The sequence below is a fragment of the Centroberyx gerrardi genome, chromosome 14, assembly GCF_048128805.1.
Source record: "Centroberyx gerrardi isolate f3 chromosome 14, fCenGer3.hap1.cur.20231027, whole genome shotgun sequence".
In the NCBI taxonomy this organism is placed as follows: domain Eukaryota; kingdom Metazoa; phylum Chordata; class Actinopteri; order Beryciformes; family Berycidae; genus Centroberyx; species Centroberyx gerrardi.
The window spans coordinates 19,585,247-19,609,593 of record NC_136010.1 but is presented as its reverse complement, the minus strand read 5'-3'; the positions used below and the strand labels follow the sequence as shown (position 1 = coordinate 19,609,593).

Below are 24,347 nucleotides of genomic sequence, written 5' to 3'. Positions count from 1 at the left end.
GCTAACGGGCTCGCACCGGTCACTCGTTTCCTTAGCGTTCAACTGCCACATTTCAAACTAGAATGGCGACCGCTGCCTGTGGTCTCCAGTGTACCGGCAGCAACAACAACGCAGCGAAGACACACAAAGAGCAGCAGAGGAAAGCCAGGGACTCCAGGCGGAGGCAGGCGGCTCTGCTGTTCCTCAACAACATCTCCCTCGACGGACGGCCCCAGTGTCAGCTTAGCAATGGAAATATCGACCAAAAAGCGGCCGAAGAGCCGCGACTCATGGACGTCGGCGTACCGGCTGTACCCCAGCCAGCGGGTATCCAGGGAACGGTCGCCCAGGTGACACCCGCCGCCACCGGCAGCGCTCCTACTACTTTCCCGGGGACCGGAGTGATGAGCCCCGTTCGACCTTCTTTGGTAATGTCTCCGGGACCCGGGGCAAGCGCTGTCGGGGCCAGTGAAGTATTTTTGGAGGGTGGCAGTGTAGCAGACACGTTACCCCCCGACAGCCCTCTGTCACCCGTGCCTCCCGGACACCAGTCCTGCTCACGTGTCAGATCACCGCCAGTTTTCAGCCCAGTCCCGGCCGCTAATTCACTACCCCTGGATTCACGGCAAAGGTGAGCACATGAGTGGGATAAACAGTGACGGCTGCTGCTCAGTGCCTACTGTGGGCCTTTCTGCTGCCTACTTACTTCCGTGTTTTGTGAAATCATCTGGCATCATCACGGCCTCTAACGACAAATCATTATAATATTCCTTTAGGGACTTCCAGTGTGTCTGTGGTACTCGATAGTGAGTTTATAGTGACCCTACCTTACTTAATGGTATTTTTATCTCCTGTGTTATTGTTACAGCATTCCCTGTGGTATAACAAGACACATAGTAGCTGCACTCAACTTTTGCTATGATAGTTGTGCAGTATCCTATAGTATACAATTTAGGCTACTATATTCTTATATTTCTTGCATTGTTTTATCGTATTCTCTTCTCTTAAACCCTGCTACTTGGTTTCCTGTGTTACCAGGGTCGTGGATCTAATCTGTGTTCAGAATAAAAGACACAACTCTGTCATATCAGTTGCCAGATTTATAATTTGACAAGATACTTTTGGCCACAGGTCGACAGGAGAAGATAATTCATAATCTGTGTCCCTCTTGCATAAGGATGCTTGACCTTGTAATTTGGCTTTAATTCCAAATCTGTGATGTAAAGGGATTTAGATTTGTTCAGCCAGCTAGTCCAGAACAAGACAAAGCCTGTTAACATCCATTGTTTGGTTGATGTTTATGTCAATAATAATGAGCTGGCCTTTCTGTGTCTCTTGATCTCTGTCCAGATCAAGGAATGTCTCTGGTTCCCCTGGACCTAAGGTGTCTAAGAAAGTCCACTTCATCAAGAGTATGAGGCAGTATGACACCAGGGGATGCAGGTTAGTCTCTTTACGTACTGAATAAGTTGATGAATTCATGAGTGGAGCCCAGGCTTACTGCTTTGGATATTCCTATCATCGTTCCTGTCGGACAAATCTAAAAACGAAGACTATTTTCCTTTTGGACTTTGAAGTAGGCCTTAAATTTACCAGCAGTGTTACTCTCCTCCCGCTAGTATTGTAATAAGCTGCTTAACTCAGACACTGCTTAGAGACTTACTTTGGCTTGCAGAGGAATAACAGTAGTGCAGCTGCTGAGCGGTGATTGCAACAGTAAAATTAATCACCCTTGGAAAGTTATCAAAAGCCAAAAAGAGGTGCCATGTGGAAATGTAACACCGCTTTGCAACAACAGTGAAATAGCCCTCATGCAAGACTGAAATATCACACTGAAGGCTGTCCGTCTGCCATTACTGTTTACTTGTGTTAGAAACCAGAGTATACTAATGTATTTGTTGGGCTGTAGATACTAAGAAACCATAATTTTCTGACTCCCCTTCACTCATTTCTCCTCAGCTTTACGAACATTACTCCATCTCAGACAAGCTCATGTTCACGGTCACATGTGTGCCAGTGTGTCATATGTTTTCTGGTCTCCGTGTAAGCTTCACTTTTTTGCTGATGTGTGCCAGATGATGATTTAGCAATCCTAAATTAACCTACCGTTCTGAGTGACTTTCTGTTTTTATTTAAAGCCGTCACATACATTTTACCGAGTTGGAGACAAAAGGTGAAATCCAAATTAACATTCATACCAGCGGGCACAGCCTCATCTTTCACTGTCACAGGCCTAAGTTATATTAAGCTAGTTTACGCTGGCAGAGATTTAGATATTGAGATATTGTCGCCCTTAAGAGATTTGATATCTCCCCTCAAGGTCTGTCCAGGGTGTTTTCTGCTGAGGGTCCACGCCAGAGACTGCTGACTGTATGTTATTGATTGGTGTTTTGTGAGGAGGACTAGAACTGAAGCCCCTGGTGTTTGTGAAGTTTTCTTTGTGCAAAAAGCTAGTTACAACCATGCAGTTGTATTCACTGGTTGTTTGGTGCAATGTAGACTTTTGGTAGATTAGTTTGTCCATGTTTGTGTCAGCAGACTAGAGCCATATTGAGTGTGTGCTGTTTGCCCGTTGCTTCTCCCTGGTTTAAATGGGCCAGCTCTCAGATATCCCCTCCCGCCTTAAGCTTAGATCGTTGTTGACACCTCAGTAGCGACGCTGTTTGCTGATCAACAGTTGTAGTGATGCAGATGAGCGTAGAAGTGGCTCTGTGTGACCGATCCCTGTCCTCTCCCCACCTCTACAGCACCGATACTGATTAATGCCGTATGTGGCTGTTGTGTGTAGCAGTGACTGTAGTTGTTGCTTGTAGACTGACTGACACACCATCTGTTTTGTCTGCCTGTACTTGCTGTGTCCTGCAGGATCATGCTGATTTGTGCCAAGCGGTCGCTATATGCTGCTTTCTCAGTGCTGCCCTATGGAGAGAGTTATCACCTCAGGTACAAAGCACCATCCCAACTAGAGAGTCCCCGCTTTTATGTTTCATCCTCCTCTTGTGTACTCCATATCATTCTCAGCAAAGGGACTTGTGTGCAGCACGTGCTGAAAATGACACATGTGACTCTTTCTGCCCAGTGATCCTAAGTTGGAGGCTCAGAGACAAAGGCTTTCCTCTGTGGTCGCAGCTGACCTGCTCCCTTCACTGGAAGGCGTGGAGCTGGGGGCTTATGGCAAGGTAAATATGTCTTGCATATGTGCTTGGTTATGTGGATATCTGCCTACCCATACTGGAATATATTCACATGCTTTCAATGTGCATTTTGATCCAGACGGTTTTCATAAGGAATCTGTTTGTTTGCGGCTGCCCCATTTTCCCTCCCCAGACCGTTTCATACGCTCAGTTCCTCTACCCGACCAATGCCTTGGTGAGGCAGAAGAGCAGCGGCGTGCCAGAGAACTGCACAGCTCAGACCCCTCAGTTGCGTTTCCGTGGCAACGGGCAGAGGAACTTCACCCCAGCTCGTCTGAACAACGCTGTGGCACAGGACCCATGTATGGCTCCACTTCAGGCTACAAACACAACACGCACTCTCTCGCGCTTTCTTCACTGACATGGCCTAATACACCGGCCTCGGATGTTTTACCTCATGTAATGGAAGCGCTCATTCATCTTGTGTGTTTACAGGTACAGAGGAAGTGGCAGAGTATGATCCCAACCTCCTCAGTGACCCCCAGTGGCCCTGTGGGAGACACAAGAGGGTTCTGATATTTGCCTCATATGTGGTGAGCATTTATTCTTGTGATGGCATCACATGGTGACTGCACTTATTTGTTGTAGAAATCAGGGACATGTCAATTGTTTTGATATTCCAAGTCAATGTAGTAAGTTGGAATTTGCTGTTCTCACACTAAGCTGAATTTGAATTGAATTTAAGGAAGGAGAAGTCAATTCAGACAAAAAAGTTTCACCATTTTAGCATCTGAGGTGTGATTGGATTCCAATGAATCACTTGAATTCCCCCCCAGTTTCAGTGAACTGCAATTCTGCTTCCTTCAATTAAATCCAAATTCATGTTGTATTTCCTGTTTGCCTTTCAATTCAAGTTCATTGATTTGATTAAATTCACCCGTTCTGAATTGACACCCAACTCTAATAAAGAGTAAAACACAGTGCACTGCAGCTCCTTCACATGATTTTATTAAAAAAAAAGTAGATTACATCACAAGACTCAACAGTAGCACCATTGTGTGTGAAACGATTCATATCGAAACCATTTACAAGCAAAACAGTAAAGTTTTATTGCAGCTATAAGTCATAATAAAGGAAGCTGCTGACACTAGACGATGCCGTGTTGATATGCAGGTGTGTTGTCTTTATGTCCCTGCAGACAACTGTTATTGAGTATGTGAAACCGTCCGACCTGAAGAAAGACATGAATGAGACTTTCAAGGAGAAGTTTCCCCACATCAAGTTGACACTCAGCAAGATCAGAAGGTACAGAGACATCAAATTCCTCTTTGCTTCTCCCACTTTGTTCCTAGAGCTTTTATCCTCTTACCTATTAATAAGTGTGAAGCATGGTGGTTTTGAATCTGGTTTGTATGCATGTATGCATGCCATGCACTCAGTAAAATAAAATGTATCAATGAGACTTCTCCTGCTGTCCACTAGCCTGAAGAGGGAGATGCGGGCTATGAGCGAGGACTGCGGTTTACAGCCGGTCACCATAGCGATGGCGTTTGTTTACTTTGAGAAGCTGGTGCTGCAGGGTCGCCTCAACAAGCAGAACAGGAAGCTGGTGGCTGCAGCGTGCGTGCTGCTGGCTGCAAAGATCAGCAGCGATCTGCGGAAACCCGAAGTCAGACAGCTGATTGATGTGAGTGAAGTTTCCTCAACAACACTTCTGCATGGCAGCGCCACCCCGCTGATTGAGTTCAAATATAACACAAAACAACATATTGACACGTAACACTCTACCCTCAACCCACCCCTCTTTATAACTAATACCTGCAAAGAAAAAGGTAAACAAAATCTATAGAAAAAAACAGTAACATAACCATGTTGTCACTTATCAAATATTTTTCTTTAAAGGTCCCATATTATTCAGTTTTCAAATATACTGTGGCTGAGGGTGGAAATATTGTTCCTCATGATGTTTTGTGAATCAGTGTACTTTAGTCAAAAGCTGAATTGAATTAGTTAAATTGAATGAATGTGAAGTCTTCACAATACTGGACCCTGGCTGTCTGACAGCAGCAGCTCCTCTACATGAGGTAAACCTGCTGACTGGAGGCTTTCCAGTTCAGATGCTGCAAACTGGCCTGACTGGAAGGATTTCAGTAATTCTTGAGTGAGGGGAGCCAGTCAGGATTTACTGGACTTATCTGAAACTGCCGGGAGAAAAAAGGGTGAATTTTTGAAAATGCAATAACTTTCAAATTAACAACTAAAAAACACTTTTTATCAATGTCTTCAACATCTTTGATCGTATGTATACACACATTTGGACACACCTGATTGAATGTACTATGTTTTTCATTATCTTAAAGCCATTTTGATCTAAAGGCATATGCTTAAATGCTTGGAATTTGTTTCTTAGACAAATATAAATACTGAAGTTGATGCATGTATGAATTTCTTTCCGAAGCCTTTGCCTTTCCATCAAGGCAAAAGGTGGCTACTTTAAAGAATCTAAAATATAAGATAGTTTTGATTTGTTTAACACTTTTTTGGTCACTGCATAATTCCATTTGTCATTTCATAGTTTTGATGTCTTTACAATTATTCTAAAATGTGAAAAATAGTAAAAATATAGAAAATGCAGGTGTCCAAACTTTTGACTGGTAGTGTCTGTAGGGGAAAATTTGAATTCCTATAATAAGGGACCTTTAAATGATTAACATGAGCTAGTGTGGCCCCCCGCAGTTAGAAGAATGTAAATGAAATTACACTTCATCATCTAGCCTTGTTACTCTGCCTACCTGCAAAAAAAAAGACAATTACAGTTTCAGTTATAGCACAACTGTCATGACATAATTATCCACCTCTTAACACACATCCCCTTAAACCCTCTCTCTGTCTTCTCTCCACGGCGGAGCAGAAGCTGGAGGAGCGTTTCCGTATCAACAGACGGGAGTTGATTCCTCTGGAGTTCCCGGTGCTGGTTGCCTTGGAGATGGGACTTTACCTCCCCGAGAGCAAGGTCATGCCACACTACCGCAGACTGGTGCAGCAGGGTTAGCCTGGACGTTGTGAGGGCCGACCGACCGCACGCTGGGTTCATTAATAAAAGTCAATAGTGGTGTGTGCTGCGCTGGTTTAATGCTGAGGTGAGTCAGGGAGCATACTGGGAAGGTAACTGGGATTTGAATCAGAGCCAGCTGGTGGCTGGCCTTTACCTGTGGTGTAAATTGTTTAAAACAAATAATTCACAGATATATGAACTTGGTATTATTTATTTTCTTTCAGTCGTGAATCGGGTCCCTTATATAAAGGATAATTGTAATTTTTACTTGTTTGCAAATGTTTTAGACTTGATGGCATGTGTGTCTTTCTGAATGTCTTTTGAAGCGTTTTGTATGTGTCGTTCTGGTGTTAATCCAGCCATGAGCTCTATGTTAGAGATGTTGAACCAGCACATTGATGGTGCTTTTATTTTTTTGGTTTCTCCTGACTCTTTTTTTTTTTTTTTTTTAAATCAACTTTCCTGTGCATAGCATTCTTAACTTAAACTCTATTTAAATGACGTGTTGGAAAACATACAGCGTTTAAATGTATGTTTGCTGTGATGTGATGTTGCTCAGTTATGATGTAACTTGTCTGTGTCTGTGGAAGTCATTCACCTGCACTTTTATCATTACTATACATCCTGTATAGTACTGCTTACAAGCAGCCTTTGCAAATTACAGCAAAGACCTGCACTCTTGGTTGTTTTCTGTAGACACCTGTGACCCACTGTGAAATCGATGCATTTTTAGCCATTAGACTCCAATAATATGGATTGTGGGTAGAAAACATGATTTTTTCTGTTCTTGGCTGTTTACAGTCTGCCTGAACGTTCCAGTGGGAGAAAGTGGCCTTTAAGTTGTTTTAGGACTCATTTGACAAGTAAAGAGGGATTTGTATGTCCTTCAATAATCCAGCCACATTCATATATTTATTATCTTGTTCCTGAATATAAAGAAAGCTAGGGATATACAGTTCAGACTCTTACGTCCCTGTGTCAGTTCTTCTTGTTGTAGATGTTGGTTGAAACACTGTGCTAATATAAAACCACTATGGTGTCACGGGCTGGACAACAGAATTATGGAGGTGGATTATTTAAACTAAACTTGTTGCTTGTCAATACAAGGGATGCACCGATGTGTTTTTTTTGAGGCAGATACCAGCAATCTGATATTTTCCCACCCATATCAGCTGATATCACCAGACATGCCTATCTTAAGATAATTAAGTGGTTTGTAAACAGAAGACCATGTTAGTTTTATACTGTTGCTAATTTGACAGTTGTATTAAGCGACAAAATCCGTGGTCACAGAAATGCCACTTCCATAATCCAAACTGCTGCCAAATAGCAGCAGTAAAAAAATGTCAGACCGATGCCAACATTGCTGTTTGTTGATATTGGCTGATACTGATATATCGGTGCATCCCTAGTCAATACCCAGGGATACATTGTCTCAAACTTTACAATGCACTGGGGTTTATTCCTCACTACATGCGTTGTACATAGCTAGTTGTCACATTTTTCAGTTCTCAGGAAATCTGTTCCAATTTTTTCTTCCTACTTACTTTTGAATGGCTCAAAATATCTGACCAAAAGAGTTTAAATGTTGTTAACTACCATCTTGGGTGGGATTTTCCAGAATCGTCACTAAGATCATCTGTATCCCATTGTAAGTCAATGGAAGTTAACTGATTGTAGTGTTGGGACACCGGGGAAACCCAAACATGGTGGCCTAACACCCTTAGGAGAAAGATGGATGGATGTATAAGTGGATGGAAGTTGCTTCTATATTTACCAAAAGCTATTATCCTGACTGCAGTATTTATGGCGTAGCTAATTCTTAAGATTTGGATGCCATAAGACATTCAAGTGTGAACAAAGTGCCTGAAACTACAGTTGCAGGGAAATGGTTAACCATCTTATCACAGTGATATTTCGCGTTGACATTTCTCGGTCTTGCTGCTGTAGAGATCCTTAGATGTTGAGATTGCATACGATATCTGGAAAAGATAATCATGAACACTTTCTAGAGGGTTCTTACTTGTTGTAGTTGTCATTTCAGTGATTCAAAGTGAAGTGTTTGAGTGCAGTGGTGTTAATTGTATTACAGTACACATCCAAATAGACCTCACAGAAGAAGCCTGTGTAGTTTTGACCTGTGTAACTGTGTTGTACCTGTATGGTTGGTGTCAATTTTGTAAATATTCACTGTTTTCATACTGTAAAATGAGAATGTTTTTGAAATATATTTTCTGATTCTGAAAAGTCCAAGCAGTTTGAGTTGTCTGTTTTTAAGTGAACCATCAGTAGTGTACAGTATACTGTATATGCAGCTATGTTTGTCTTCAGGCCTATACAGGTACTAAATAAAGTCTACAGCAGGTAAAGTGATCATGGCCAGAAAACCCAGACTGCAAAATAAATTCACAACAGACCACTGTGATTATGAGCATTTTACTGTTCCCTTGTCTTCTCTGGGTAGGAGGGGCTAGTAGTTGACATGCAGGCAGAGTACATGTTGATTCAGTTAGACCTAAGCTCCATGAGACTTTTTGCAAACATTAACTCAACACAATGTCGGAGGATGAACACAGGGTGTCTTAGTCATAATGTGTATCATTAGTACATATCAGTTGTCTAGTTATGTATTGAGTAGAGAACATGTATTGACCATAATCTTTATCCTCAAAATGAAATGGTTAAAAAACAAACAGCAGAAGCAGCTAAATAAATACAATGAGCAATAACGCTAATTTCCTTGGAGCAGTTCTTAGTCCAAACTCATGTCTTCATCGTCGTCTTTCTTGTCTTTGGAGTCTCCTTCCTGGTCCGACTTGTTCTCTGTCTCCATGGCTTTGGCAAAAGCCTCCACATCTGTGAGGAAAGACATTTCCAAAAAAATAAATCAATGTTTGCTTTATCTCTTTAGCTCACAGCAATCAATAGACTTGCAGACTTTACACAGCCAAATAAAAGCCTCAAATCTAAGCCTGTGACTGCAGTTCAATCTCGTCTTTATAGCACCTGTGGGCTAATGAAAACAGAGATCCCGCACTCTGGAAAGTAATGACATTCTTTACATTGAAGGAATTTTCGAGCAACGACACAGATACAGTGACAATGTCTGTCCTGTAACATTTACATGGGCAAGACACTGACCTCCTTTGTTAGCCGCATCGACCGCCTCTGCAGGCAAGCCAAACTGGTTCATTAGAGGCCCTAACTGTCCTGATGCCAGAGCGCTGCTGAACATGCTCATAGCCTGCAGAGAGACAAACACCATGAATACCAAAAACAAGAGATCCTCATGACAAACAGGGGAATATCACTCACATCACATGTTATTCTTGTGCCCAGGAACAGTTGAATGTTGAATGTCAAATTCCTTCCCTAGTTGGAAATAAGAGAGCCAAGACTGATGTGTTTATCGAGATATCTAGACTGCTCCACAGGCAATGAATGGGAGGTTAATTTGGGGGACTTGTGATTGTTGAACTTTATTTTACAGTAATGCTAACAGTTCTAACCCAGAAACTCTATTCATATCTCTAAAAAATACCCCCTAAGTGCTCTCACAGTCATAATTTCCACTATTCATTCTCAGTAGAGCTGCACACCGGTGTTACATGATAAATTATGCAGCAGGAAAAACCCCTCTCTTGCTTCCACTTCAAATAAAACTGCCCCGGAGCATAGGAAAAACATGTCGGCAGAGAGAAAGTCAACAGTTTTCACCTCTTTTTCGAATGAAATTGAATCGCAAATCAAACGGAAAGTGACAGGAAGGTGCAGAGGGCGGTGTGTGTGTGTGCTCCGCTACCTGCTGAAACTGAGGGGAGCTGAGCGTGTTGTGGAGCTCCTCTGTGCTCTGAGGCAGCGACTCTCCAGAGGGCAGATAGGGCATCAGCCTCTGCTGCACCTCGGCGTTGGCCAGGATAGGAGCCATGATCTCGGGCGTCAGGACGCTGGCAAGGTCCACTGCAGAAAACAAACACCACCGCCGGCTCAGTCAGCACGCCGCCGCTCCAAATAGAAACTATTCCCAGCTTAACGTGCTTTTGTTTGATCTGGTTAGTCTGAAAATGTATTTCACTGGTAAAAAAGTAATTGACGCATTCCATGACCACAAGTCACAAGTTGTTCTTTTGTCCATCAGTTATAAACTTTGTACTTCTCTGCCAGGCTTGGTTCTCCTAGTGTAGTTGCAGGAAATTCCTATACATTTCATTACATTGCATGGGGAAAGCACTAGGAGCCTGTTAAAATACTCCCACTGCATTATGTAGTAGCTGCTGATCATCAAGGGTTTTTGGTACGCATGGCAAGTTTGAAATTGTTCAGCAGCTATGGTTTTCTCTAACATCATATACTCTGTAGGCAAAGTGATAAATACTATCCAGGAAGCAGTAGGATGAATAGCTGTGCCTAATGCTGTGTGACAATAAAATCAAAACAATGGCAGATTTGCATTGATAGTTTGTGCTTCGGTAATAAACTGAGTTTATTATGCTGAAACTGCACACTACTGCAGAGATTGTTGCATTCAGAACACCAATTATTTAGTCCATAATTAGTTGTAATTACACTAATCAGGACTAATTATGTGCAATTTCCCCTCGGTGCTCGTCTAAGTTTTGTGTCGTGTCAATTCAGAGTGTAGTTTATCTCGGCTCCGCCCCGCTGCTCACCTCCCTGCCCGCTGGCAGGCACGTTCATGGTGGCCAGGATGCTCTGCAGGTCGCTCAGCTGGATGGGCTGCGTGGGACTGGCTGCCCCCGCGGCCAGAGAGGAGACGGCGGGGGTGGAGGGGGTGGTGGCCGTGGGGGAGGCGGCCGAGGTGGCGGAGGGAGTGATGGGTGTGGTCGGCACCTGGGAGGAGCCGAGCCGACTGGCAGTGGAGGTAGAGGTGGGGGTGACCGCTGTTGACGGACTGAGAGAAGAGAGAAAAAACAAGGATGGTCTATCCAAGTTCACTGGCCAGGCGAAAAACCCTTTCATGTTCAGTTATTAAAGGAAAATTCCACCCTATGATACTCTGACACTGTTCTAATCAGTCTGTGATGTTCAATGCATTTCAGGAGTTACTTTGTAATGAAGTGTTGTAATTTAACTCTTTTGTTGTATCTACTTTCCCTCAACCTGCCTCATCTATTTCTTCTTCAGTTACCAATTTCCTACATTTCCCAGAATGCCTTTCGACAACCCCCAGAGAAGGGGCCTGAACTTGTGGCATAGCAATAGCATAATAATACCTTTCGTACACTACCAACAAGAGAACACGTTTTTCCAGTCGAGTCTCGCCCCCAACACAGCATGTCTTGTAGCTACATTGTGTTCTGGTCTATTGAGGCTACTGTTGGTGGAGAAATCGTCTCTCTGCCTCTTCCATAATGGATTTCTTCCTGTATGATGGCTGAACGTCAGAAAGAAGACTTTGCTCTTTGATTCTGAAGGACTGATACAAAAACCTGATGTTTACTGTTGTTTCAGACAGTTGATTCTGCTATAATTCTGCTATTAAATTCCAATGTAGCTGCACTGCAAATATTTCAGCGGGATGTCACATTGTCTGCGTTTTGGCCAGTTTATTAATTCACTGCAATAAGAAAAATACACCACCAAACACCAAAATGGAACCAGAAAAGCAAGGTTCATTGCCAATAGCTGTTTTTTAGGGCGTATTTTTCCTTTAACAACACTGGGCTCTGTAGAATTAGCAGTCACATTTCATAGGCATGTGAGGCGGTGAGTCTCTGTTGATACCTTGTGGAGGAGTTGCTGGCTGCAGGAGCGCTGCTGCCCAGCAGACTGGCCAGGCCTGGTCCAGCCAAGGCCCCAAGTCCCCCTGGATCAGTCAGTCAGAAAAACAGGCATATTATTCTGCTGCTTGCATCACATTCTGAGCAGAGCGTGTGAGAGCATTTATCAAGACATTCCTCTCTTTGTAGAAATGTGTCAGATCAGCATGTTCTCAAGTTGTCAGCTGTGCTTGAGAAAATGCTGCCACTAATTGCCACGTGCGGCGTCCATTAGTCCACTATGTAGTTAAGCAGGGACTTACCAAGCCCCCCCAGTCCAGTTGGTCCAATGAGCTGCATGAGCTGGTTGTGGCTCATGTTACCGAGCAGGCTCTGCAGGCCGCCCTCCCCTTTAAAGGAAAACACAGAGAGCTTGTGACACCCAGCAGGAGAATGGAGTTGAGTTTTTAAAATGTTTTTTTTTCAGGATCTCACACATCACATGATTATGATTATGGGATGTGAGTGTGACTCTGATGCTGCCTTGCCTCACCTCCCAGAGCAGACAGGTCGTGCCCCCCGCTGCCTCCGCTACCAAGAGCTCCAGGCATGGGCGGGTTGTTCAGATACTCGTTCACTTTGCGGCAAAACTCCTCGTCCTTATCGGTCTTGGGCTCCTGATATCAGAAAGGCAGACAAAGTGGAGTCAGGTTTCATCCAGCTCGCAATCAGCTAACCTTACCTTACAGGTCGCTGGTTTCTTGCTAATGACTTACTAATTCACAGGATTGGTTTTCAATAGACACAAAAAATTCCATTAAATTGTAATAGACCTCTAAAATAAAGTGAGACGTGTACTACCCATTCTTTTTAATATTTAATTTATTATAAACCAATCCCATGTCTCCAGTTCAATTATGGGTTCATTCAATCACTCTACTCTAAATTTATTTCAACACATATACCACCCAATGCTACATTGAAACAATATTAATAGACCAGTAAAATTAACTGACAAATCCACTCCCCTTCTTTGTTAAATAGCATTTTTTTTTTATAATACATATTAAGCAATGTATTTAAAGAAGCTTTACTACATTGATCAGTTGCATTGTTAGTAATGCATGGTCTTGTCTTTTTCTGCAGTGATCATTCCCATGTTCATCTGACATTAATCTTAGAGTTGATTAGACTTCCATGTGCTCAGTGTCTGTGGTGAAGACACTCCTGATGATATAAAAGGCCTAAATGTCTGCTGCACAAAACAGTGCTACCTGCTGGATGAACTTTCCTCTGCAAAAACCAGAGAAAAGTCTTCCTATCTACCCACCAGTGCTTTTAATGCTATTTTGTTCTTTAATAAAGAACAAAATAAAATGAGCTTGGAAAAAGCTATAGCTGTCAATATATTTTACATTACTAACATAATAAAAGTTCTCTCTAGTAAATTTACAGATAAATGTATTTGTTTCTTTTATCAAGTGAAAACCAAAGGAATACCATGCATCATATACAGTATTAGAAGATCAGTCTGGGTTTTATAGCGATTTGATGATCACATCATCCAGGTACATACCTGCATCCAGAAGAACAGTCTTTTGGAGCCGGCTTTGAACTTCAGCACATACACCCGCCCAGTGGTGCACTGGTTGACCCGTTTGAATTCACAGTCATCAGGGAAGATGATCAGGTCCTGAATCAGGGCAAGAAGGGGGTGAAGATTAAAACGCAAAAGGCAGATAAGCCAACATAGCTACAGGAAAACAAGAGAGAAAGAGAAAGAAAGACACAGAGGAGAGAGAGAGAAAAACAGGCACCATTTCAGAACCAAACCAGACAGACAGAGTCACCTACATCATCCACGTTTCCAGTGGTCCGATCCTTCCAGCAGAAATGGATGAGGGAGTCGTCGGTCTGCTGGATGTACACCTGACCCTTGCGCTTGTCAGGAGTCACTGTGCTGCCCTTCATCGTCATCTTACCGGCCCGAAACTCCACCAGGTACTTGCTGGAGGAGCCACGGGACCCAGACACCAGACTGGGGAACAGCGCTCCAGAGGCCATGATGAGCAGGACGGGCTGCTGGGACAGAGGGAGGAAGGCCTCGGTGAAGAGCTGAATCATATGTCTATCCATCTAACCTTTGTCTTATACCCGAGAACACTTGGGCCCTGCTTGAAATGTAGGCTGTTTGCATATTATGTGGCAGAAATGAGAAGACATTTGGTCCCAGATATCAGATATCAGATATCAGATATAAGAGGTTGTGTTTCCCCTACTGTGTCACTCCTCTCTGTTTATGACAGAACAGTCACATATTTTTAGTTTTATCTTTACAGTTGAGTCTTAGATTCATGACCACTAAATTAGACTTCTTGTTTGCATATTAATTCTGGACATTTTTCTGTCTTCATTGCTATTTTGTTATTGTCCCCTATAGGGATAATAAGGCTCTACTGGGCTGAAATGAACACACACACACACACACACACACACACAGAATATAATCTGAAGACCGAGTTGAAATGTTAAATCATACAGAAGGAATACACATCCCAGTGTTCCCATATTAAAGCAGCCACTGGGACATGACAGCACCATAGATGCGCCGGGCGGCTCGTCCAGCCCGGATGACTCTGCATCCTGCAGCCAGCAGCTGCGTTCAGCTCACTGGACACACTTACACTTTATACTGCATACACACAAACTGAACATGCATCTGCTCTCATGTTACAACCACAACACGCATCAAAAGGAAGACATTGTACTTACATTTCTTTCTGAAATATCACTCTGCTGCAGGACGGTCAAACCCAATGAAGAAGGCGAATGTGATTGGCTGAGTGTCACCGCTGTCTCACTGTGATTGGCCAGAGTGTGTGCCAATATGCGGGTCTTTAAATCTCACGCGCATGTTCGGTAGAGAGGGCACTGCACAGCCTATTACACTTCATTATACTGTCATACCAATATGTGCAATATGTAGACCTACGAGTATAAATGTTTTACAGATGTATAAGTACACTTATATGTGGGTATAAATAGAATCTAATCTGACTAAATATTAAATAGGTTATAAATTAAATGGAAGAAATCTCATCTTCATATAAGATATTCACCTGCAAACATGGAAGGTTTTTGACTCCACAGTTTAAAGCTAACCTATAGTACAGATTAAGGGACTACAAAGCTATTATGGTGCTCAGATATGTGTCATCATGTGCTTTAACTGTGTTCAAGGTTGATACAATGGGGGTAGACTGACAGTGAGAAGACAACCTGATCATACCAATAAATAACAAAAAGGCAATTGACAATTGTAATAGTCCATAATTTATTTTTTAAATACACTTTGTATGCATATGGCCTATACAATACAATGGCGGGAGGTATGCTTTCTGTACTACTGTATGTTGCTAAAGGTGTAGGTGCTCTGTATATCGAAAAAACATGAAAAGGAAAAGAAGAAAAGCCAAATAACATACGATGTAAACATTTTCAAATGAACGGCAGACAACAACAAAAGCACAAAGAGTATTAGAGGAACCATGAGACCCAGGGACCTGAACCTCTGAGCGGCTGCAAAGTGCATTGAATCCATAGAGGAAGTTGAGGATAGCTGAGGAAGAAAGATACATCACTATACAGTATGTGCATAGGACTGTGAGCATACAAATGTGCAGCTTGATGCAAAATTAGTGCTTGGAAACAAAAAGGAGCATCTCTACCCTCTAACAACCGTACTGTATGTAAGCATGATATTAGTAGCACAAAACTAGAAAACATTCATTTCAACAGGTGGCATCTTAAGCACACATTGGATACTAGTTAAAAAGGACCAAAGTGTTTTTTTTTTTTTTCTCTTCTTTTCACATTTCGGGAGGGAAGACTGAATGGAGATGGTTGTTTGCATAGGTTTATGATGTCTAAAGGTGTTTCATCTGCTGCCATTGTGTTCAACACCAGAGCTTTGTTTTGTGGAAAATGGGCCAGGACCTCAAATTGGAAATTGAGTCCAACTGAAGCCTCAATCACAGGAGGTTCATTAGCAAATCAAAGTACGGTATGCCTTGTAAAAACTCAGCCATTAAAATATGACAGTCAGAGCAACTGTATTGTCCACATCTAAAGACAAATGGGTAAGAAGATGAAAGTTAAACAGGTTTCTCTTAGTGTCCCATTGCCATCTGATGAGTCAAACCAATACGCTCTGTATCGAATCGTCCCTTTTCTTAGCAATTTATATGAATGCATTTACAGTATTTTGTTCAGTGCAGACCACCGTTTTATGGCTTTAAGTTGTGTAAATAATCATCTTGGTGACCATGCATGCACCAAAGTATTACGCACATTATGTTACAGTTGTCAACAACATAATTTACCAACAATATTTCTGTTTACTCTGCAAGTAAACAGTGTTATAAGCAGCTTTCATTTCTAGTTCTCTAGTCACAGAAAATGATCACACTTGTGACACTTTAGGGATGGTTTAGTGCTAACTAAAATAGACATCTAATATTCAAAGAGATTATATAAAAGTAGCGGATGTGTGTAAATAACCCCTGATATTTGAATGTACCTTGACAGAAGTGTGTGGTACATCTAGATGTGAGAGTGTGGCTGAGTACCTAAACTCAAACTGCCAACTTATTTTCTAGAAGTCAGAGTTTTGTATCCCGCAGCAGTGTGGCCCCCACTCCAGAGATCACATTACTGAATAGTTTACAAAAAGCAGAGTAGAATAGGTATCATCTGTGAGGTGAGTAACATGAGTATAGTGTCAGAATCACGATTAGGGCACGTAAAGATGGCTGACGTGTCGCCAACATTAAAGTAAACTCTAAAATACTCCTCAATATTACTTCACTTGTGTACAAACTTTCACGGTCAACTGCAGATAAATAATTTCTATCTGATACATATTGACATGTTGATATGAGCTTTCCATATCTAATGAAGAAACAGTACCAGTGAAGGTTTGGACGTCACAAAGACCCAAATCTTAGATGCCGAGACGAATAAAATAAATCCAATCGGGGAGGAGCTGGAGACTGAGCTTGACACTCAGCATCTCTTGTGTCAATAAATGTTGGGACAGTCAGTGTAATTCCTGTCAAAGTATCCGCCTGTGTAGAGCCAATCCTCAGCCCCCGTATGAGGGTTTGTTCCCATCTGAAACCACCTGAGTAGAAATGAAACCCGTTAACACGTTTTCAATTACAGGGTTAAGAACAATATTGCATATTATGAGCAATGCACAGTTCTGTCGGGATGCTGTGAAAATTGTAATCTGAATGTAATCTTGAGTTTTCTGGAAAATAGAAAATGAGTTTTCGGGGGATTTTCTATATCTAATTGGAATAAAAGTGTGAGGAATGGCTTTTGCAGCATCAAGGGACAAAGCTGCTAAGTAGACTAGACCATTTATTACAGTAAAACTGGGATGATTTGTGAAAACTGCACTGTCACCATCATAATTTTAAAGACATTTAAAAAATGTTATGGGTTTTATGTGGCAGAACTCCGGGAATTGGGAGTTGCTCAAATTTACAAGCTTGAAAATAAATCTTGCAAGTTACAAATTCATGCAAGGACTGAAAACACACAGACGACAGGTCTTGCGGAAACACACCTGGTTGACCACTCTTCCTCGTCCTTGGAGCGTTCCTTGCGTGCGGCTCGTTGTTTCTCCTCTAGCCGCTCTTTCTCTGTACTTGCTGTGTCTACAAAACACGAGAACGCAAATGGAGGAGTCATTACAGAATCATGAGGATCACGGTGGTGTAGCCGCATGTCTAAAAGGAAACGTTTTAGCTTCTCTGTGCATGTATGTGAGACAGAGCATTCACGTGTGCGAGTGTGTTTTATGCATATTTATGAGCGAGTAGCGGCATTACCTATGTCTCCACTCTCCATGGCTCTGATGTCAGGCCGCAGCCGGCAGTCTGACGGGGCCAGCAGCCTGTCCATGCCGGGCTCCAGCTCGTTTAGTGTCATGGCAAAGCTGGTGAAGTTATACATCTACACAGGAGGAAATACAGCAGAGGTTACAGTGGAAATTATTAAAACAGAGACAAGGGTGTTTTCACACACACACTGTACAATTCAAACATTCAACTGAACTCAGGCCATTTCAGTGTCAACTTAAGTCCTCCGAAATGAATTAAGAGGCTTTCTGTGGAGGCGGTTTATGTCCACTTGGTGATTTTCTTTATTTGCACATTGTCACATTGCCACTGGAGACTCCATGCGTCTCCAGTTCATTTTGGGGGTTTTCTCCTATAGGAGAGAAGTGATTTGCTTACAAACTTTAGAGTCAGTTGAGGGCTGTTCCTTTTACCCTCCATTTGTACAGTATCTATCCTACACTGTTTAACCCTACACCAATCTGGAATCTTTCTGGCCAAATATTATATCCATAGCCATGTTGCAAATGCAATGTTATGCCTTTGAGCTGATTATCTGTTTCTATCTACCAGCTGTCAGTGTTTTTTGTGCAATCTAAAACTGATTTTGTGGGCTATTGATTCGGTTAATCTAACAAAACTCATCCTGTCTTTTAGGGCTACTTAGTACCTTGATATATTTTATTTAGCCTACCTTACATTACAGAAAAGTCAGGAAGGCTTTGTAAACATGACATAGTCAATAACTTTTGATGTCAATTCATCCAGAATAATTTGGGGCCCTTTTTAAATCTCTGTGCGAACCACTCTTGTGTCCCAAACCAAACACTGAAAAACACTTGTCCAGATCAGTAGTTCAACAGTTTTGACTCATGGTCAAATGGATACCGACAATGATGAAGGCATGGATGCACAGAATGATGAACTGTTACAACAAAGGACAATCCTAATTTTCCTTTTCAGGTTATATCATTACAATAGTCATTGCAGAAAGCTAAAACCCCTGTGTGTGTGTGTGTGTGTGTGTGTGTTACCTGTGCTGAGTGAGCAGGTCGCGGCGTTATCCTCCACAGTAAGGCACTTCCTGGTATCACAGTCACAGTCTCTTGAACTTCTGGTATCTCATCTGCCTCATCACTTTCAGTACTATGTTCCTACACACAAACACACACATGTGCGTGCACAAACAAACACATCCATCCACATATGTGACATTATTAGACACGGACTAACTAGCTTAAGCTTACATTACGTACATATGCATTACATATGATTCACAAAACTACAGTTGCCACAAATTCAACACATCTCTCTCAAGCAACGATGCATGTCATTGCAAGACATTATGGATTAGTGCTGGCAATGATCTATTCATACACTGCACTTTGAACATAACTGGAACTAGACAACAGCAGTAGCACACTACAGATACCATATCAATTACACTTTTACCTTACCTTCCACTAATGCCACTGCATGTTATTGTGAAAGAAAAAGATACCATTTGAGAAACAAATGTACAGTGATCAGTAAAAAACAGAGATTACGTTGTAAGACAGGTGCAATCTCTCAAGCACAAACGTGAGAACAAAACCCAGGCAACATTTAATCAGATCATTTGATCAGAGACAGTCTGCTCATCAACAGATTTTCTTCAAAGCAGTAGTAAATCTGAGCATCACTCACCTGTTTCAGCTTTTTAGAGTCTCCCCCTGCCTTTTTTTCTGCCTTCTTGTTTGCATCGTAAACCTTGGGGTCCACGCTGTACATGCACTCTGTCCACTTCCCATAGATCACACGCCGCTTCTTCTTACTAGTTCAACAGCAAAGTCATCAAAATCAATTCAGGATTTTGGTGCTAAAAAGGTGCTAAAAAATGTGCTAATATCATTTGTCTTCATAGCCACTGACCATTCACAGTCTTGCTGCCAGCCATGCTCTTACCTCTTGTCTTGGATATGACCCTCCACTCTGTGCAGCTCTTTTCCAAACATGCCACATGGTTTGAAGTTCAAGACACACTTATCTCCCGTGCTGACCAATCAGATGCGAAAGGAAGAAATCAATTAATAAACACTGGCCCAAATATTATAGAATTTGTCCTGAAGTATTTGTCATCATACCTGTGGTTGACTATCTCTACAGTTCCGTATTGCTCAATCCAAAGTTTTCCCAAGATGATGTTATGCACGCAGCACATTGGGTTTGTCCATGTGTACGCTTCCTTATGTCTGTAACAAATTCACAGCATCTTACAAAATGCTCAGTAATATGGATTTCTGTTCACAGTCTGAAAAAGAGGACGCTGTACTGACATGTTTATCAATGTGTAAATATGTGTACATGCACCCAGAAATGCACACACGCAAAACACACATGTACTCACTTCAGTAACTCCAGTGTCATGGTGCCTTTGGGCTCGGCCTCTACACTCTTGCCCCAGAACTTGAGTTTAGGGTAGATGGAGCCGTGGAACTCGAATTCCTGCTTCAGAGACTGAGCATGGAAGGCACTGACAGGGGGGTGGTGGCTCACCTGCTCTGAGATCAGTCTGTATCCCTCCTCCTCTCTAGAAAAACAACATCACAAAACTCACATTAATCGATCAAATACAGCAAGTTTGATTCCTCTGGGCAAAATTGCCCCTAGCAATTTAAGTTGCTATTTGCTTTTGTCAGCACTTGCTCTAATACCTTGTGAGTTCATAAGTCTCCCCAAGTAAAGGATTAAATGGCTTTCCAGTCCTTTCCCATTGAGATGCCACAGATGAAACAGCAAACGCAGCGACAACCTGTCACAGAGAAACAGGGAGATTTGAAGACAGACTAGTTGGATGAAAATGTCCAAGGATAAATATGTTTCGGATAATGTTCAACTGCAGCAAATGCGTTTGCAAGAGAAGATGATAAAGATGAGATTAAATTCTGGCAAAAACAGACAGTGAGAGTCTGTCTGTCTGTCATTTTTACCTGCATGCGGTCTATGGAGTCGGACAAGCTGCAGGCTTTGTGGATGAGGTGAGTGTGTTCCATGTACTCCGAGATTCTCTGGAGAAAGCTCAGCGGCTCATTAAACACAACTGGCATCGCTATTTTGGACAGCTCCTGTGTCACCACAACAAAGACACTTCAGTGAAGGCAAAAAATAGACCAGATAAATAAGCAAAAACAAACGGAAGGGAGCTTTATGCCAGATTTAAAGGACAACAAAGCACTGTTGTACAAAACCAAAACCAACCAAACCAACTACGCTACATGGTTCTGCTTTCATGCTACAGCACTGCACTGCCCTGTAAATATGGAACTGAGAAAACTGTGTCTGCCTCCAAAGAAAAGCGCTTCCAGCAAGCCAGTCTAGTTTTAACTAATCTTGTAGAGGAGAGATGAGTGCAGAAACATTTAAGCATTCAGTAATTAACAAAATCCATGTCAAGTTCCAAGTTTCATAGTAGACCAAGAATCTGACCTGCAGCTTGCTTGTAGCAATTTTGTGGTCAGGAATGAAGGATTTATTTTGTATGGGAGTAGTTGCAAAGCATCTCAGCTTCTCATAGCCAACTATGTTGGTAGATCGGTTAATTAACTACCCGGGTAGCACTCACCATGCCAATGCATTTCTTCAGTATACTCCACACACTGAAGTTGTTTCTGGAGATCATTTCAGCAGGCAGGGTTTTCCTGGCACACATTGAAGCCAGAGACATTTTAAAATAAAACTTAAATAAAACACAAACTTGTGACAGCCGATTTGTTAATTATTGGCTCATAACAGCAAGCAAGCACCAGTATATAATCACACAATATATTGTTCTACATGAAAATTCAGATATTGATTATGGTGTAGAACAGTATAAACGGCCATTAAGAGATGACTGCCTACAGCCACACAAACAGTCTCTCCTCCTCATCAGCTTCCATTGAAGTGCCCTTGAGCAACACACTTAATACTAATAACCAAATACTGCAGTGGAAGTGCTCAATGGTTAACAGCATACAAATGTTGTTGCACTGGGCTGCTTCCATGTGTGAATGTGTGCATGCATGAAATGATCAAACCCCTGCTGCCCTCGCCCACTGCTGTAAACAGGAATGTAATTATGTGATAACTAACATACTTTTGCATTGTTTCTCACCTGCGCTCCCACACTCCATTCTCCTGTGTCGTACTGCCATCGGTTACCTGCTTGCTGTCAAACACTAGGGCATCTTTAAAACTGACCTCACAGGAGTCATCTGACTCCAGCCCTGAAAGACAAACACAAGAGGAAGGTAAGGAAGGAATCTTTGTGGGAAGTGGGGGGGTCTTCCCTTGGTTATTGTATGACCCCCAACAGCCATATCACTTAGTTATTTGACTACCTTCATTAATGTTGTTACAGCTTTTTCTGGCAGCCTGTCTCACCTGTCTCAGCGTCGTAAAACTCCTCCTCGCTGTTCATACTGAGCAGAGAAAGTCAATGTTACTCAGAAGTCATGTTCCCACCATCGGCCTGTCACCGCGCCCCAGCCGCTTTTCAAGCATCACAGACAGCCAAACACACAACCTGCAATGCATGAACAGCTCGTTACACCATGCAGGGCACGGCAGCTCGGTGTGGTGGTTAGGTAACACACTGTCTGTTGCATGCTATGCATAACAGAAAAACAGCGTGCTAGCTAGTTGTCAGTTCGTTTGTTCCCACAAGAGCCTTAGCTATTAGCTATCTAAATAGCTAGCCGTTAGCATCGCTGCTGCACTGAGTGAAAAGCGTCAGCTGACGGCTGGATAATGGAGCTGGAGATTAGCTAACGTTATCAACACAGGGACCGACACACAAATATCAACAGAGAAGCGCGAATTAAATACATATGTTAATACATTTACAAAGAAATACCTGTGAACTGAGACCACTGAAATGCTCTGGAAACATAAACAATCGAGAGTGCTCAGCTTCACAAACTGGGCGGAAGTGGGCGGTAAGGACAACGTTACTGACAGGTCGGCCAGCCAATCAAATCGCAGCTGGGAGCCGTCTAGAAATAGAAGGCAAAGAGTCGATGTTCCGTTCAGCAGCTATTTTCAACACAGATTAAACAATATGATACCGTGAAAAACTGAGGCCGTATAGGACTTAACTCAGACTTTGTTGTCCACACACATATTAAATTTTCACTCTGACATGCGAATGAATTACTGACACGCGTATGACATACTCGCACATACACATTTGAACCACTTCCACATAACTAAATAGCCTACTAAAATATAGCCTATAAAACACGTTTATAAAGCACATATATAAAATACTTGCATTAATATATGGTGTAGTTAAACCATGTGGCCGACACAAGAACTACTTGTTATTGTTGAAACTGCATGTCATGTCGCCCCAACTTTGACCTCTGTAGCAAAAGATCCAACTAACCAAAGTCATACTTTTTTAAATAAAAATATATCAGTCTTCAAACAAAATTAAAATGAATAAATATATAAACAAACAAATAAGGCAGTCAACAAATTGGTCAGTCAATACAAAGGGTAATATGACTATGGAATGAAAGCTCCTTTACGAATAACAACTAATCCTACAGTAGCCTACATTTTATGAGGATAATAGCCTACATAAATATCACAACAAAACTATAAGCGCCTATAGGCTATAAGGATACCATATAGGAATTAAAATACTAGTCTACAGCCGATACGATACGCTCACTAAAAACTCACTATTGAGTACCACATCACATGTCAGTTTATGAATATTATGTTCTTTTCTTACCTTTCTATGCTGGATGTGTTGATGGACAGCACGTTGAACAAGCAGAAGAGCCTCTGTTTCTTGACACACCTACTTCTGTGTCCAATCAGACGGGAGGAACTGAGGCAGCGGCGGCGCTGAGAAAGGCGGAGGAGCCTAGAATAAAACCTACTATAAATCACCCAAATCATGTCTCAGACCCTGGCCGGGGTCGAGGTTAGGGTTAGGAGTAAACTCAGTGGAAAGTGATGATTTAAGACTTGAGTTAATCAAAGCCTATGTGAGGACTATATTGGATTATAACTCAACCTGAGACAACAAAGAGCCAGTAACCGATGTGATGTAATCTGTGATGTCAAGATGCCATCTGGGTATAGGCCCACTGCTCCAGTCACAATAAATAACAGACTCAGTTTGTGGTCTGTGTCTATTTGAGCTATTACTTCCATATGTTGTAGTTGTAGTAGCTACTAGCCTACCAGAAAACGCTGCCTGTCCGAATGCCTCACATCACCTCTTCCATCTTTAACAAATCATGGAGCAAATAACCAAATAGATAAGCGGGTTAGGGAAACTCCTCTCTGTCATTTCTGGCCACAGTAAACAGTACTGCATATTCACTAAAATGTGCTTTCCAATGGCTCAACAAAACGACATGAGATTGCTGAAATTGCGTTTGTGGTCTATTGCCCGTAAACAGTTGTGTGTCAATGTGTCTATTGAATTAAACCAAACGCAGCTCAATAGGATCCGCAAGATCAAGTCTAAAATGTAGTGTTAGATTTCTTTCTAATTTTAGTTTTGATGATTGAATGC

General features: G+C 42.1%; 3 protein-coding genes across 6 annotated transcripts; 1 reads left to right on the top strand and 2 right to left on the bottom strand.

Annotated features, from left to right (window-relative positions):
- The first annotated feature begins 62 nt into the window (after positions 1-62).
- cables2a (Cdk5 and Abl enzyme substrate 2a) lies at positions 63-8,604 on the top strand. The gene is made up of 9 exons (XM_071921414.2): positions 63-610; positions 1,330-1,422; positions 2,845-2,922; positions 3,059-3,158; positions 3,307-3,475; positions 3,609-3,706; positions 4,312-4,418; positions 4,596-4,800; positions 6,025-8,604. The coding sequence occupies exons 1-9, from the start codon at positions 63-65 to the stop codon at positions 6,163-6,165; spliced, it is 1,539 nt and encodes a 512-aa protein (XP_071777515.1). The 3' UTR covers positions 6,166-8,604.
- Positions 8,591-14,691, bottom strand: LOC139928778 (proteasomal ubiquitin receptor ADRM1-like). 2 transcript variants are annotated; one of them, XM_078288400.1, is made up of 10 exons: positions 14,661-14,691; positions 13,743-13,970; positions 13,465-13,581; positions 12,442-12,565; positions 12,212-12,298; positions 11,914-11,995; positions 10,839-11,080; positions 9,971-10,128; positions 9,310-9,412; positions 8,591-9,024 (listed from the first exon to the last, which is right to left on the bottom strand). In XM_078288400.1, the coding sequence occupies exons 2-10, from the start codon at positions 13,950-13,952 to the stop codon at positions 8,921-8,923; spliced, it is 1,227 nt and encodes a 408-aa protein (XP_078144526.1). In that variant the 5' UTR covers positions 13,953-13,970; positions 14,661-14,691; the 3' UTR covers positions 8,591-8,920. The 2 variants fall into 2 exon arrangements, with proteins under 2 accessions (XP_078144526.1, XP_071777534.1); XM_071921433.2 differs by having other exon boundaries at positions 13,743-13,967.
- A 507-nt stretch (positions 14,692-15,198) lies between these two features.
- Positions 15,199-22,734, bottom strand: osbpl2a (oxysterol binding protein-like 2a). 3 transcript variants are annotated; one of them, XM_071921398.2, is made up of 14 exons: positions 22,668-22,734; positions 22,196-22,337; positions 21,927-22,038; positions 21,396-21,471; positions 20,764-20,898; positions 20,488-20,585; positions 20,181-20,363; positions 19,918-20,025; positions 19,739-19,828; positions 19,481-19,607; positions 18,829-18,948; positions 17,786-17,909; positions 17,521-17,611; positions 15,199-17,070 (listed from the first exon to the last, which is right to left on the bottom strand). In XM_071921398.2, the coding sequence occupies exons 2-14, from the start codon at positions 22,230-22,232 to the stop codon at positions 16,968-16,970; spliced, it is 1,404 nt and encodes a 467-aa protein (XP_071777499.1). In that variant the 5' UTR covers positions 22,233-22,337; positions 22,668-22,734; the 3' UTR covers positions 15,199-16,967. The 3 variants fall into 3 exon arrangements, with proteins under 3 accessions (XP_071777499.1, XP_078144528.1, XP_078144529.1); XM_078288402.1 differs by having other exon boundaries at positions 22,196-22,233; positions 22,668-22,727; XM_078288403.1 differs by lacking the exons at positions 22,196-22,337; positions 22,668-22,734 and having other exon boundaries at positions 21,909-21,998.
- Between the last annotated feature and the right edge of the window lie 1,613 nt (positions 22,735-24,347).

Coding starts and splice junctions, on each gene's coding strand:
- cables2a (XM_071921414.2), top strand. CDS start 63: ATGGCGACCGCTGCCTGTGGTCTCCAGTGTACCGGCAGCAACAACAAC. Junction 2,923..3,058: donor GGAGAGAGTTATCACCTCAG/GTACAAAGCACC, acceptor CTTTCTGCCCAG/TGATCCTAAGTTGGAGGCTC. Junction 4,419..4,595: donor ACACTCAGCAAGATCAGAAG/GTACAGAGACAT, acceptor GCTGTCCACTAG/CCTGAAGAGGGAGATGCGGG.
- LOC139928778 (XM_078288400.1), bottom strand. CDS start 13,952: ATGGCCTCTGGAGCGCTGTTCCCCAGTCTGGTGTCTGGGTCCCGTGGC. Junction 13,582..13,742: donor CCACTGGAAACGTGGATGAT/GTAGGTGACTCT, acceptor GCCCTGATTCAG/GACCTGATCATCTTCCCTGA. Junction 12,566..13,464: donor GACTGTTCTTCTGGATGCAG/GTATGTACCTGG, acceptor TTCTGATATCAG/GAGCCCAAGACCGATAAGGA.
- osbpl2a (XM_071921398.2), bottom strand. CDS start 22,232: ATGAACAGCGAGGAGGAGTTTTACGACGCTGAGACAG. Junction 19,608..19,738: donor GGTCATATCCAAGACAAGAG/GTAAGAGCATGG, acceptor CTGTTGAACTAG/TAAGAAGAAGCGGCGTGTGA. Junction 17,612..17,785: donor CATGGAGAGTGGAGACATAG/GTAATGCCGCTA, acceptor CGTGTTTTGTAG/ACACAGCAAGTACAGAGAAA.